The following is a 14,378-nucleotide window of genomic DNA, read 5'->3' as shown; positions in this document are numbered from 1 at the left end:
TCACAGAGGAACTTATTCAAAGTCCCTCCAACACTGAATTCTCCTGGAACCTTTTTGGTGTTTCATCAAATGCCCTTTCACTGATCTTTATGCATGATGTCATTACACCAATTTGTATATCATGCAGTGAGTTAATGAATTCACTAATCAAATTTGTGCAAAGCTCAATCAATGACTCATATTATCAATTCTATTCAATAAGCTCAATCGTCAAGCTCACTGACTCAGAAATTAGCAAATTGTTTAGCAGAGAGAACTGAGTGAGTTGCAGTAACATTCAAAAGCTATGTTTCTCGGACTCTTCAAAAATGTAGACGGGTGCGTGTCGGATCCTCCAAAAATAGTGTATTTTTGAAGGATCTGACACGGGTGCGGCAACATTTTTGCAGAGTCCGAGCAACTTAGTTTAAAAGTAGTTTTACAATGTTGAGTAGCTACTCAAAAGCACTTTTTCAACTCAAACTTTTTGGTCCATAATCAAACGCTAAAATGTTTTCCTTTCAACTTGGTACCAAAGATAAAAAATGAAAAACTAGAACAAAATGAAGACAAGAATAACAGAAAGAAAAACACAACATTTGTAACTAGAGTCCTTTAAAGGGTATACCATTTTTTTTAAGTATCGTCAATTTAAATTTTTGAATGGGAGCAAACACTTGGTCAAGTGCTTTAAATAAGAATGTAATTTTTATAGCTGGAGCACCAAATAACACTGGCAAAATATTTGTTGTTTCTCTTTAATGCACTTTTGGCAAAAGCACTGCCACACAGAAAACTATGTTAACCAACTAGTGTGGGATAATCAAATCTGAAACTCATCAACCGTGTCAAAAATCAATAGAGAATGTTGGAAGAGATCTCTTACGTCTGATAATGAAAAGAAGTTTTGATTTGAACTTGGAATCATCGATGCTTCCCAATCGTTTTACACCAGTTGCCCATCTGTCCATGTCCTCTTTCACTTCCCAGATTTTGCTTTCTGTTTCCCAGTCCCAAACTCTCTTAATGGTCGAGAATAAATCTCCATCACACTTTGTGTTGGTACTTGAATGCTAAGTGATAAATTCAACAGAAACAAGACAAAGTAAATTAGAAGCTAGTTCATTCAACCAGCAGAGTAAAAATTAACTTTGGAGTTATCATGGCTCATGCTATAAGTATTAGTACTTCCTTGTTGTACGGATTTGACAAAGATGATTCATCTCATTGAGCTTTGTAGAGGGAAAATGCACTGGCTCAAAATTTAAGTTCAGAATTGAAACGAAACTGGAAAAAAAGATATATATTTTTTTAACATGTTGAAAAAAAATACCATGTATTTACCTCTTTGGAGAAAGACGATATAACCAAGGACCCATCTGGATGATCTGGGCTTCCAGAATTAAATCTGAGATGTTGTTTTACAGCAATGCTTGCCATCTCTACATCAAGAAATCCAAATTCCACCATCCTTTTCAGAACTCTAGCTTGGAAGGTTTTTCCTCTGAGAATATCACATCAAGGTTTTTTCAGACAAGCAATAGAATGCAGAAGTACCCCGTAAGAATACCAGAAGTACTCAGGACCAGAAGAAGCTGCATCCAACAGGGAAAAATAAGTTACAAGTTTCTATGAGCTACAACCTGCTACTGTCCCTGAATGGTGACCGGAGCTCTGGCGCTGGTATCATTGCTGCAAGCATAGCACATTCTCCCAAGCTAAGAAGGGATATGTGCTTTCCAAAATACAATTTTGATGCAGATTGAATACCACAAATACCATGTCCCCAATATATCTGTTTTGCCTTAAGCTCTGTTAGAATTCACACATAACAAGACGAAAACCAAATAGATTACAGGGACATGTCATGAAGGGACGAACATGAAATGTATATCCATTTGATAATATAGTTGAAATATCATCTAGTTGATGATTTTTAACCAAGAAAGGTCAATTTGCATTTCTCAGTTTTATCTCCATCCCAAGTTCCACAACTGGACCATAAACAAATTGATCTAATGAAAAAATAAACTAATATGAAGAAAGAAACAAAGGCAAAATGCTTTTATTTTCCAGACGCTGAAGTAATTTGTGAATGAAGTTATGATAGCAATAAATAAAGATGTACTTGACCTTACACAAATAAGCACTCAAGATTTCCATTTTTGAGATTGTTCCCTCGAGTGCTAAAGCCAGAATCATCTCAACAATTTTCCTCAAAAATGTGCGTTCATTCTTCAAGAATGAGATTTTGACAAGCTGCCAAGGATAAGTAGAGTGCAATGAATAAACAAAAATACACGACTTGAAAAAGAGTCTAACAACACATGCAAAAAGCCAAACTCTTGCACCTCCAATCAATAGAACCAAATGGCAGGTAAATAGTGAGAATAAAGAACATTTTACCATGGTAGACAATATCATTTTTTAAGCAGAGACACAGAAAATTAAGATTGACACAAGTATCAGGGATAATGACGTGAGAAGCAAACAAGTAATCAGTTTACGCCATAATGAAACTTACAATTAGTTCTCCAAGATGCCTCATCAGACTGGTGCTTAATATTACTTTTAGCATGTATCTAAGACCAAAGAGGAAACAATAGTTTGGAAAAAGAACAAGTAGAAATGGGAATTCTGATGTCTCGTATTCAGATAATGGAGGCATTTCGAAGAAATTGTAAACAACAAGTAGAAAGAAAAGGAAGAACAAAAAAGAATGGGAATTTCAGTGGTATGGAGGTATTTGCCACATAAATGAAACTTTAGTAATGGTACAAACACGATCTCAACAAACTGAACCTAAATTTTGAATTCCTGACTAATAACAAAGGATGGAGAGCCTTACCAGTTTCAAAAAAGAAAAAAAAAGGACGGAGAGCCAGTTTGGATCGACTTATTTTAAGTGTTTTTAAGCCAAAATAGCTTTTAAGCACTTTTGACGTGTTAGGATATTTAAAAAGTGCTAATAAGCACTTGATTTTAAGCTAAAATAGTAAAAATAAGCCAAAAGCCAAAACTTATGGCTTATAAGTCAAAAGTCAATCAAAACAACTCGAAGTTGTAAAAAGAAAAGCTAGCAGCCATCTGAACTTTAAAAGGCATTATAACTTTAAATTGGAATTTCAAAAGATGTTGTCACATATTACTTCGTGAGCATAAGAAATCATGTTAAATTAGGGATGTTGTTAAAATCACATTTGATTCCTTTGGCTAGTATAGTTGTGTGAGAAATATTGGAGAAAAATATTATTGAATTTTTGTATTTACATTATTACATTGAGACTTTTTTTATAGACACTACATTAGACTCCTTTTACAACCAGAACACAACATTACAATCACTTTCCAAGTAGGATTCTGTATATTATTCTTATTTCTATTCATATTCTAAGTAGGATTATATATACTATTCTTGTTCCTATTCCTATTCTAACACTCCTCAAATTGGTTGCATACAAGTCATATGTAACTAGCTTGTAACAGATGTAATTGATATGAGGACCGATAAAGGGATTGGTGGAAATATCTGCAAGTTGATCACTTGACTTCACAAATTTTGTAACAATATCTCCTAAGAGTATCTTTTCGCTGACAAAGTGACAGTCAATCTCAATGTACTTAGTCCTCTCATGAAATACTGGATTTGATGCACAATGTCGATAAAACACAGAGTGATCAACTCCACTACCTACGAGTCATGCCAAATTCTTAAATTATTGTGCAGCACTTCCCAAACCAAGGTCGAGACTATTTCAGATCGTAGAGTGACCTCACAACCGACAAACAAGGCTAATAGACTCCCCTTGAGCAACTAAATCAAGTGGTTGCTCCATATAGACTTCTTCCTCTAGATCATCATGGAGAAAAACATTCTTAATGTCCAACTGATCAAAAGGCCAATGGCGAACAACAACCATAGATAGAAAAAGACAAACATATGCTACTTTAATCACGGTAGAGAAAGTATTACTGTAATCCAGCCCACCCAAATATTTGAGTATACCTTTTTTTTGGGCAAAAGTAAATTTGAAACAAAGAGAAAACACTGATAGAAAACTCAGATCTGCTAGAAACAATGCAACAACGGCTGGAAAGTGCTCGAAATCTCATATAAAGTATATGGATCGTCGCGAAATCAAGAGATTAGTCGATATTGAACAAGAAAGTCGTTGAAGACTGGCCGTACAGGCTCACACACTAACACGGTCTCTGAAATCCTAGATCTAGCTGTGCATGAGGGATCTGTGATTGGCGATGCAGGTTGGGCTTTGGTAGCCGGAGGTTGTTGGACCTTGAGGTGGTGTTGGATTTTGCACAACATTGTCGAAAATTGAAACTACGTAAGTCACATCTGAGGAGTCATCAAAAAGATATACGAAACTACGCAAATCAGATCTGAGGAGTCACCAGACACACGCACAGTGCTACGCAACTCAAATATGAGAAAGTAGTCCAGATACACGGTGCTATGCTACACAAATAAAAAATGTAAAAGTAGTCACTGGAAAGATGCATCGTTCTACACAAATAAAATATGAAAAAATAGTCACCGGGAAGATGCACGGTGCTACACAAATCGGATACGAGAAAGTAGCCACCGGAAAGATGCATAGTTCTATACAAATGGGATATGAAAAAGTAGTCACCAGAAAGATGCACGGTGTTACGCAAATCAGATATGAGAAAGTAGTCACCAAAAAATTGGCACGGTGCTACACAAATTAAATATGGAAAAGTAGCCACCAGAAAGATGCATGGTGCTATGCAAATCAAATATGAGAAAGTAGTCACCGGAAAGATGGTTCGGTGCTACTAAATCAATTATGAGAAAGTCGTCAATCAAAAAGATGTGGGGTGCTACTTTCTTTGTCTCGAATGCTACTCAAATCAGTCATTCTCAGCATGATTATTTTTCATGCATATAGTATTGCCCCAACTTTTGCTAACATAATCATTGGCCAGACAAGCAGATATATGAGTAATAACCACCTACTGAAGCTTTTTTATTATTATTATTCTCTACTAGGGTCTTAAAAGCTCTGAAACTATGTGAGAAATATTGAAAAAATATATTATTGAATTTGTGTATGTACATTATTACATTGAGACTCTATTTATATACACTACATTAGACTCCTTTTTCAACTATGACACTACATTACAATCTTTTTCCAAGTAGGATTCTATTTATTATTCCTATTCCTATTCCTATTTTAAGTAGGATTGTATATATTTTTCTTGTTCCTACTCCTATTCTAACAAGTTGGATTTCCTGCAAGTGCACCAGATGAGATTCAGATAGGGACAGTTGGAAGGAAAGTACCCTCTGTGTTCTATAAAAAAGAAAAAGGGAAATGATATTTGTGCAACAAATCTAGAGTAAGCTCTTAGCAGAAGTAATCTCCACTTAGTCCTCATTTAACTAAGAGATTGGGCTATTGAATTCCTATATGAATTGTTATATTGTGAGGCATTTTCCACATAGAAAGGAAGAATAATAAATACTTCATAAAGCAAGATCCTTTTCCTAATTACTGGGGTTGGAGGGTGGTCGAAGGGAAAAGAGATGATTGTAGTGGAGGTGTCAGGATGAAACACACATTTCTACATTGAACGAGGAAGTCATAAGAAGGTGCTATCTATTTTCAATTGAAGAAATTGTTGGGTTTTAGAAATCAGAATATCATGAAGGTGAAGCTCATCTCTCACTCTTAGGACCACCTATCTCACTACTAAAACTAGAAAAAGCTATTGTTGAAGGACCTCAAAGCTGATATAGAATTCTAGGTCTCATTTGAATGGCTATCAAGTTTTAGATGTTCCACACCCAAATCTCCTGTTGCTTCTTTTTACCAAACATAATCTGCAAGTCAAACAAACCTCAACATAAAACGAAGTTACTCTTATTTTTGAGTACTTAATATAGCCCAGACATAGCATCCTCCATGCCATTCTATAAATTTCTCCCACTAAAACATCTTGGTTTTAGTAGATGCAGTATTAGTTCTTCTCTAGTTTGTTTCGTTTGCTTTTGTCCTTTTTGGTGGAAGGAGCAATACTTTTAAACCTGATCAAATATTGAGATTAAAGACTGTCTTGCACCATTTACCGGACACGGACATCAAACACATTTGTGGTATTTAAACAAGATTGAACCAGAGTTAAGAATGGCATGCATTCCCTTTTTAGAAATTCAACTTTCGTGTTTCTTCATGAGTAACATAATATACATTTGGACTACAATTTACAAATTATCTGCTCTCCACTTCTATAGAATCAAGTAGCATCAACTAGACTCTATCTTGGACCAGAGATTTGTTGGGACGAAATATAAGAGAAGTAAGCATTAGAGATGCTCCGAGAGGTTGTATGAGAAGTATTTGCCTGAGGATATAACATGGCATCAATCTGGCCTCCAGCTTCTTCCATGTTTGATGCCTCTGAAAAACGTCGCCCGTAGAAGCGCAAAAAGTTTAGAGATTCCATTCTTGGCGCAGTTGGTGGTATCTCACCCTCTAACATGCTAACAACACTAACCATAGTTGGCCTGAGACATGGCTCCTCATGGACACAGCACAATGCTACCCGCACAAACTTCTCAATATCTCCACCACTGACCCGCCCTTCAAGTTTTGGGTCAGCAAGTTCAAGGTACCTTCCTTGCTCATGCATCTCTAATGCAAATAAAGGGAAATAAACAAGTCCCTGTGCAGATGAAGATGATGAGTGATCTCCAGTAGCACTATCATCAAGGCTGTGACTTTGTGTTCTTAAAGAGCAGTTTTTCCTTCCACTTACAATTTCAAGGAGTACCATTCCAAAGCTATACACATCCGTTTTGTCTGAGATTGCAGAACTTGTGAGCCATTCAGGAGCAAGGTAGCCACGAGTCCCCCTCATAGTTGTGAATAGACTGGATTCTTCACGATTCAGCAGCTTGGAGAGGCCAAAATCAGATATTTTTGCCTGAAAATTATCGTGCAAGAGAATGTTCTCTGGCTTCACATCACAGTGGACAATCTTTTGTTCACAGCCACTGTGCAAGTATGCAAGTCCGCGGGCAGAACCAAGAGCTATCTCAACCCGTTCTTGCCATTCCAATACAGGTACATGACCAAAAAGAGTGCGATCAAGCGATCCACGGTTCATATATTCATAAACCAATAGGCGTTGTCTCTCTTGAGTACAGAAACCTTTTAACTTGACCAAGTTTATGTGGTGAATATTGCCAATGATTGCAATCTCAGTACAAAAGTCTCTCTGCCCTTGAATGCCTAAATTTATTATCTTCTTTACTGCAACCAGAGTGTTGTCAGGGAGCACACCCTTATATACAGCACCAAAGCCTCCTGTGCCGATCTGAGTCTTGAAATTATCAGTTGCAGCCTTAAGCTGTTTGTACTCAAACCGTACAGGTAATCCTGGGATGGAGAAGGCATCCAGGTCCTCTGAAGAAGGAGAATTGGGTTGGCTTTTTTTGGATTCTATCTTTCCCATTCTTTGGGGTCTAGATCTTCTCCACATAATGAAACCCAGCGCCATGAGTAGGAAGATTCCTGTGAAAGGTAAGATCACTGTTGCAACTAAAGGAAAGTCTGCACCTTCCTGATCAAAATTATCATTGTTTCCTAAGGTTGTTGAAACTCCAACCAGGGTCTTAACAAATCCCAACAGATCATCATTTCTACTAGTCCTTAACATAATTGACCCTATTTCATCTTCAAGTTTGTAACAAGAACCAGACGAGTTTGCATAAAATATCCCCAAGCATGAACAGTCTACTGAGCAGAGATTTTGACAAACGGACAAATTTACCCCATCCCTGAAGGGCTTGGTAAAATCAGTAGTGAAGTAGTCCATACCAAAGCCAAGTCCTATGTACGACATGGAGGAAGAATTCGACAGATTACTGTGGTTGGTGGAATTACAAGAAACTGGCAAAGAATAGGAACTATCACTAGGCACACAGCTTCTTGAATCATGTGATCCAAGATTGAAGTTAGCAGGACAGGAACATTTAGGATTATCTGATAATACATCAGAGGTGCATACACCAAGCCCTCCGCAAACATAAGGTACTCTACACCCATCCACTGGCCCAACAAAATCTCGTTTGATGTCAGAGCCAACAAAACTAATAACGATCAACTGACCTGAACCATCCAATTTGGCAATTCTAAAAGTGGATTGTAACAAGTTCACCATTATCACAACTACAGAACCACCTTGACCAAAAAGATAAAGACCTGTTTGATTGACAGACATGTATTCCACTGCATAATTTGAATTAGTATAAGCTTTGGTTTCCATGGACAATTTCCAGTATGTCAGACCTTGCCACTGTAACATAGCATCGGAAGCAGACAAAGAAAGCCTGTAATGACCCTTTGACAAGTCATCACCTGCTATTGCACTTGAAAGCATCATGCCAACACGCAACTTCTGTCCAATTACAATTGTATCTGTCGGATGATCAAAGCTTTGCCAAAGTGTCCCATTAAACTGATCAAGGAGAAGGAGATTTCCAGTCTCAGTTAGCTGCATCGCGTATACTGCTAACTTTAATGGTGGAGTTGACCACTTAAAACTGCCATCTTTTTCAGTAATACTAATACCATTCTTGGTCAACCTCATAATTCCTGAAGTTGAAATAGGTGCATCACCATTTGCAGACCAGATAATGGTATTGGATTCAGCATGGATAACACACAAATAGAAATTAACTTGTTCAGGACCGGGATTGAAGATAGAAGCTTTGAATGTTCCATTGCGAGAAACCAAGAAACTTCCGGTGCTATCGACAAATTGGAAATTGGAAGCAGTAAAGTTGGGATAGACAAATTCTTTTGATAAAAAACCAAAGACAGGAATACTGGACAAAGATAAAATGAGAAAGAATAAGATGAACTCCATATAGAGTAATGATGAAAGATAGAACAAAAACAGTTTGGCTGGAAATTGTATATATGAGGCTGGAATTGGTCTACTATTGCTTTCTGCGTTTGCTTTTTCATTCTTTCCTCTAATGCTTATAGTTGACTACATGAATTAGCTCTGTTTACACCAACTTGATATTGATTGGCGACCAAGTAGAGATATACCATCACATTAGGTGATAGCAACAGCTGAGGGAGTAAAATATGACATTTCCAGCGTCTATGTGGCATTACCGCCTGAATCCATGGTTATTAATAGTATAAGAATATTGAACATTCATGAACCATGACCTCATAATATATTCTCTAAAGTCATTATTCAAATAAAAGGTATCGTTTACTTTAAATTTTATATTCACTTGAGGTGACAATACCATTTTTTTTAGATTAATAAATAAGAGTGGTGGTTTCCCACAACTCTTAAGAAATAACACAAAGTGTGACATGTAATCCTTCTGACCAATTGTAGTATACATAGAGTGATTAGTTCAATGATTATTTTATTGAAGATTATTGTCCTGACAGCAACTGTTACCTAAATTAAGTTTTTAGTGAGACCCATCATACACTTGCGCACATTTCTGGCTTTTCTGACAGCTCATTTCTTCTCTAAAATAATCTACCATAAACAGATGACTCTCCTTCTAAATTTAGCATGTCTAACCTTAATAACAACCCACTAAATTATCTGAACTGATAAAAGAATCATACCCATAATTAAAGTAAATGAAAGTTTCACTGCTAATTTACTTTGTCAGCTTTAACTATCCTAGCCTCAATCCCACTAAAACAAAAGAAAATAAAGAGAGAGTTCTGGCGTTCTCTTTTCTGAAGACAGAAGGTAGTCTAAACTTACTCGCTCCGTTCATTTTTACTTGTCACATTTTGCTCACCAAAGTTAATTTGACTCATCTTCAAACCTAAATTGAATTTATTAATTAAATATTTTAAATTTAAATGTTTGAAAACTATACAAAATATACTAGTATAAGTTGCAATATTTCTCATACTAATATAAAATAAAAAAGAAACATCTAAAAATATCAATCAAAATTAATACATTTTGACTCTCGAAAAGTGAAAAAGTGAACCAAGGAAGTAATTTTTAACTGCAGTGAATGCCCAAAAATGAATACTCTCTCAATCCCATTTTATGTGACACTCTTTTCATTTTAGTTCATCGCAAAAAAATGTCAGCTTCCTATAATTAAGAAAAATTATTGATAGAATCATACAAATATCTAAGATCTTTAAAACTAAAAATTTCCTTTTTTTTCCTTAAATTAATGTATCAAGACAAAGATGCCACGTAAAATAAAAAGGAGTTCGTATTATCCAAAGAGGTTATTCTGGCCCGGTTGTTTAAAACTCAATCAACAATCCAAAACTTCGGAAGGATCATTCATCATTGAGACATAAAAACAAACACCTTATCTGCATACTCATACCTGTTGGGTAATGGTGCTTCCGCCACCACGAGACGAGAGTGACAAAACAGCACGAGCAATACCAACTGGGTCGACGCCAAAATGGCGAAAGAATCGTCTATCCTCATAGGCAACCACAGCTCGAATCAAATGCTGTGGACAACTACTCATCAGCTCCGACTCAGCTTGTTTAGAGAATGCGATAAGTCGACTCCATCTTTGAGGAAACTCAGGAAGAAGAATAGTGGAAATTATACGAAGGGAAAGAAGAGCGAATGAGAAGATTATAAGAATGAAACCTTTTGTCACAAATGAATGGGGATTTTGGTGAGTACTATTGTAGGAAGATTGCGAGAAGCAAAGTTGAAAATGTGAGTGATGGTTGTAAAGAGAGATTTTAGGGAAGTGGATTAATGGGTTGATTTTCTTGAATGCTCTCACAGAGCGTACATTCATGGTGAGTATTTGGTTATTGTGTTCCGCCATGACTGCCCATTGAGTGGGGATGCCCAGTGAAGTCATCTTCTCACAGAGATTCAAAGGCGAAACAGAGTAGACTAGACTGAAGTCATGACAATTTTTCACTTATTTTTTTTTAAAGTTTTTACTTTATTCAATTTTTGAATTTCCTCTTACACAATCACTTTAGTTAAATTTATTTATTTATCACTTAACAAAAAATTTTAAAAAAATTGTCATGTAAATCTGAATTCCACTCTAAAAACACAATATCAAAAGATTCGATCCAAAATTTGATTTTTAAATTACTAATCTACTAGCGAATCTATAAGATATTGGTTGGTTCGGTGACGAATTAACTATTATCGAGTGATGTATCAATTAACCTTTAATCTTTATAGTACCTTTTTTTCTCGATGAACGCACCTTACAAAAAGGATGGCTTTTAAGCCATAATAAGATCAATTCTTTAAAGAAAACACTAGATAATTATAGAAAAGTAAATAAGTTTTCATGGTTTTACGGCTTTGGCCTTTAGGAGTTGGGACTAACAAAGGAAAAATGTATAATTACTCTTACCTATTATGGTAAAATATTAAATGAGGCTAATATAACTAGAATAAAAATGTAAGTATGGTAACTCTTAACGGGTTAATGGTTTACCGGATAAGGGAATTGAATAATCCGTCCTCACACCAATAAGACGTTAATTATAAAATTTTAATCTGTTTCCCAACCGTTTATTCGATAACACAATACTAATAAGTCAATTTTGCGGTTGGCTTATCGGTTACAATTCAGTTTTGAACACCCCTTGCATTATGAGAAATTATCTAACAAAGTCATTGTACTTTGTTTTTGTATCAATAAAATCACTCAATTTAAAGCTTTTACCTTTAAAAATCATTCAACTACATTATTTATCATTAAAATAAATTTGATATGGCAAAATAAAATATTTTTAATGCTATGTAATTATGAACCCCACAAATAAATAAAATTATAAAATATGTAAAGGTAAAACTTATCCGCACCGGGTGTATACATCAATCCAATACATGCATGTCATGTGTTTAAATTTATAGTTCATTTTACTTAACCTTAATTAATTAACATGCATTTTACTTCATTAAATCACATAATAATGGAAATTGTATTAATTTGATGTATACACCCGATGCAGTTAAGTTTTTTCCAATATGTAGAGTTACTTAGACTAATTAGCACTTTCTACTAAATTTATCTCTACAATATTAACATAATTTCTAGCAAATAAGTATGTCAAAAGGATGTCAAATTGAAATTGCAGGTGTAGTTTAAAATAATGCTCCTAAAATAATGTTCTGCATGTTTATGGTTTAACTAGTTGAGTAGATCATATTGTTATTATCACCTTGTTTGTGTAGAGTTTTCTACTAAGAATTGCAAACACATGGATTGAAATAGCTTTTATAATAGGGTATTAATCTTTAGATGAACCTATTTTGTAGGGGTTGGGTAATAAATAGATTATAATTTTATTTATTTATTTGTTATAATCATAAAAATATATATGTTATTTTATTATGTCAAATTAAATTTATTTTAATGATAAATGGTTGAGTGATTTTTTAGCATAAAAGCTTTAAGTTAAATAATTTTATTAATTATACAAAAATAAAGTTTAATGACTTTTCTAAATAATCACTTTTGATCTGTTTTGGTAATTGGTACCTTCTCTGCACATCAGTTGTTTTTCCCAATGGTAATTTGTTTTGCTACCTCAAAATATATGAGTTATTTGTTATAAAATATTATATTGTGGATGTCCACTACACCAAGAATTTACTCTCACCCATTATCTCCATTACTTTCCTCCATTATGAAGATAATCACAACCTCCATAACCTCTAACTTTATAACCATTATTCGTGTAACCTTTCACTTCCATAACCTCCTCCATTATATTCATGTTAATGTCATGTTTATGACTAATCTTTTGTATGCCTCTATGTTACACTATAAATAGAGGCATAATGGGGTTCATATTGTAGTGACTTGAAGACTTGGAATAATAAGAAAAACTCTCATCTCTTGTCTCCCTATTTCTATTGCTTATATCTTATATATTTCTTGTCTTATTTTGCTTTAGTTTTACAACATGTTATTAGCACGATTGTGCTACTATTGAAGGATTGAAGCTGTGACATCTTGCAAGTTGATAACTAGGAAGAAGCTTAAAAAAAATAATTTGGAAATAGTCATTTTTTGGAAAGAATTTAAAAATCTGGAAATTTTGGTTAAGTACGGAAAAAAAAGTGAGTTTTGGGCCAACTTTGAACAGTCATAACTCTCAGCTTAGAATGAGTTAGGTGTGGTTCCAGTTATGTTTGCGAAGCTCGTGGAATGATCTTTCCAACGCCGCCGAGTTTGCTCGATTCCGAGTTCGTTTGAGTGAGATATGCCCTTTGGAAGTTGAGATGTTGGTATAGGAAGTTCTCCCGAAATTTGTAAGGGTATTTTGGTCTTTTCCCTAACCATTTCTTTTGGTTATATTAAGGTTTTAGACTGATTTTAAATCAGTTTTTCCTTTTTAAAGTGAGAGTTAGAGTTCTTGAGAGAAAAGGAGAGAAGAGGAGAAAGGAGAAGAAGAAGCAAGTCCGTAAAGATCGTCATGGTTTTCGTCGGGGGTGATCCCTATTAAGGTATGTGAGATCATAGTGTTGAGTTGGTTCTTTCCCCCACATGCCAAACTCATTTTATTTCCGAGAAAAGATTTGGCTGTGTTTGTTGAAGCCTTGTTGTTGTGGTTGTTGAAGTCTTGTGATTGTGTTGAAGTTCTTGTTGATTTGGGACATGTTTCCGGTTGTGTTTCCGGGTTAAATCTATGGTATGTTGAGGGGTTTTATGATTCTAAGTGTTTGGGGCTGGAACCTTTGAAGTTAAGGTGGTTTAGAGTTGGAAAATAAAGGAGAAAAGTCGAATTTTCGGGGAAAAGGGCTGGGACATCGCGCCAGCCAGCTGTAACATCCGACAATTTAAAATGAATATGAAGAAGCTTGAAATTTGGAAATAGTCATTTTTTGGAAAAATTTAAAATCTGGAAATTTGGCAGTCCAGAATCTGGAAAATTTGGCTAAGTTCAAAAATCTGGAAATTTGGCTAAGTGTGGAAATCAGTGAGTTTTTGGCCAAATTTGAGCAGTCGTAACTCCTAGCTCAGGATGAGTTAGGAGTAGTTCCAGTTATGGTTTCGAAGCTTGTGGAACGATCTTTCCAACGCCACCGAGTTTGCTCGATTCCGAGTTCGTATGAGCGAGTTATGATCTTTGAAAGTTGGGCAGTTAACAGGGAGTCCGTTCCGGAAATTTAAGGGCATTTTAGTCTTTTCACAAATCTTTTCTTTTGAGCTTATATTGTTGTATTAGGCTGATCTTTGGATCATTTTGTCCCATTTTGAAAGAGAAAGAGTTAGGGTTCAAGAGAAGAAGAAGAGAAGAAGGAGAAGAAGAAGAGAAGAAAGAGGAGATCAACAAGATTTGTCAAGATCATTGTGGATTTTCGTCGGGGGTGATCCCTATCAAGGTATGTGAGTC

General features: G+C 35.4%; 1 protein-coding gene across 1 annotated transcript; it reads right to left on the bottom strand.

Moving 5' to 3' along the window:
- Window positions 1-619: 619 nt before the first annotated feature.
- On the bottom strand, window positions 620-10,867 carry LOC125845091 (uncharacterized). Its single transcript, XM_049524512.1, has 6 exons — window positions 10,367-10,867; window positions 2,113-2,238; window positions 1,623-1,774; window positions 1,324-1,483; window positions 866-1,052; window positions 620-760 (listed from the first exon to the last, which is right to left on the bottom strand). The coding sequence occupies exons 1-6, from the start codon at window positions 10,865-10,867 to the stop codon at window positions 738-740; spliced, it is 1,149 nt and encodes a 382-aa protein (XP_049380469.1). The 3' UTR covers window positions 620-737.
- Between the last annotated feature and the right edge of the window lie 3,511 nt (window positions 10,868-14,378).

The sequence above is a fragment of the Solanum stenotomum genome, chromosome 11 (assembly GCF_019186545.1).
Source record: "Solanum stenotomum isolate F172 chromosome 11, ASM1918654v1, whole genome shotgun sequence".
In the NCBI taxonomy this organism is placed as follows: Eukaryota; Viridiplantae; Streptophyta; class Magnoliopsida; order Solanales; family Solanaceae; genus Solanum; species Solanum stenotomum.
Note: the sequence above shows the minus strand (reverse complement) of the source record. Positions and strands in the feature narration are given on the sequence as shown.

Coding starts and splice junctions, on each gene's coding strand:
- LOC125845091 (XM_049524512.1), bottom strand. CDS start 10,867: ATGACTTCACTGGGCATCCCCACTCAATGGGCAGTCATGGCGGAACAC. Junction 2,239..10,366: donor GAAGCACCATTACCCAACAG/GTATGAGTATGC, acceptor TATCCTTGGCAG/CTTGTCAAAATCTCATTCTT. Junction 1,775..2,112: donor TGAGTGCTTATTTGTGTAAG/GTCAAGTACATC, acceptor AAGGCAAAACAG/ATATATTGGGGACATGGTAT.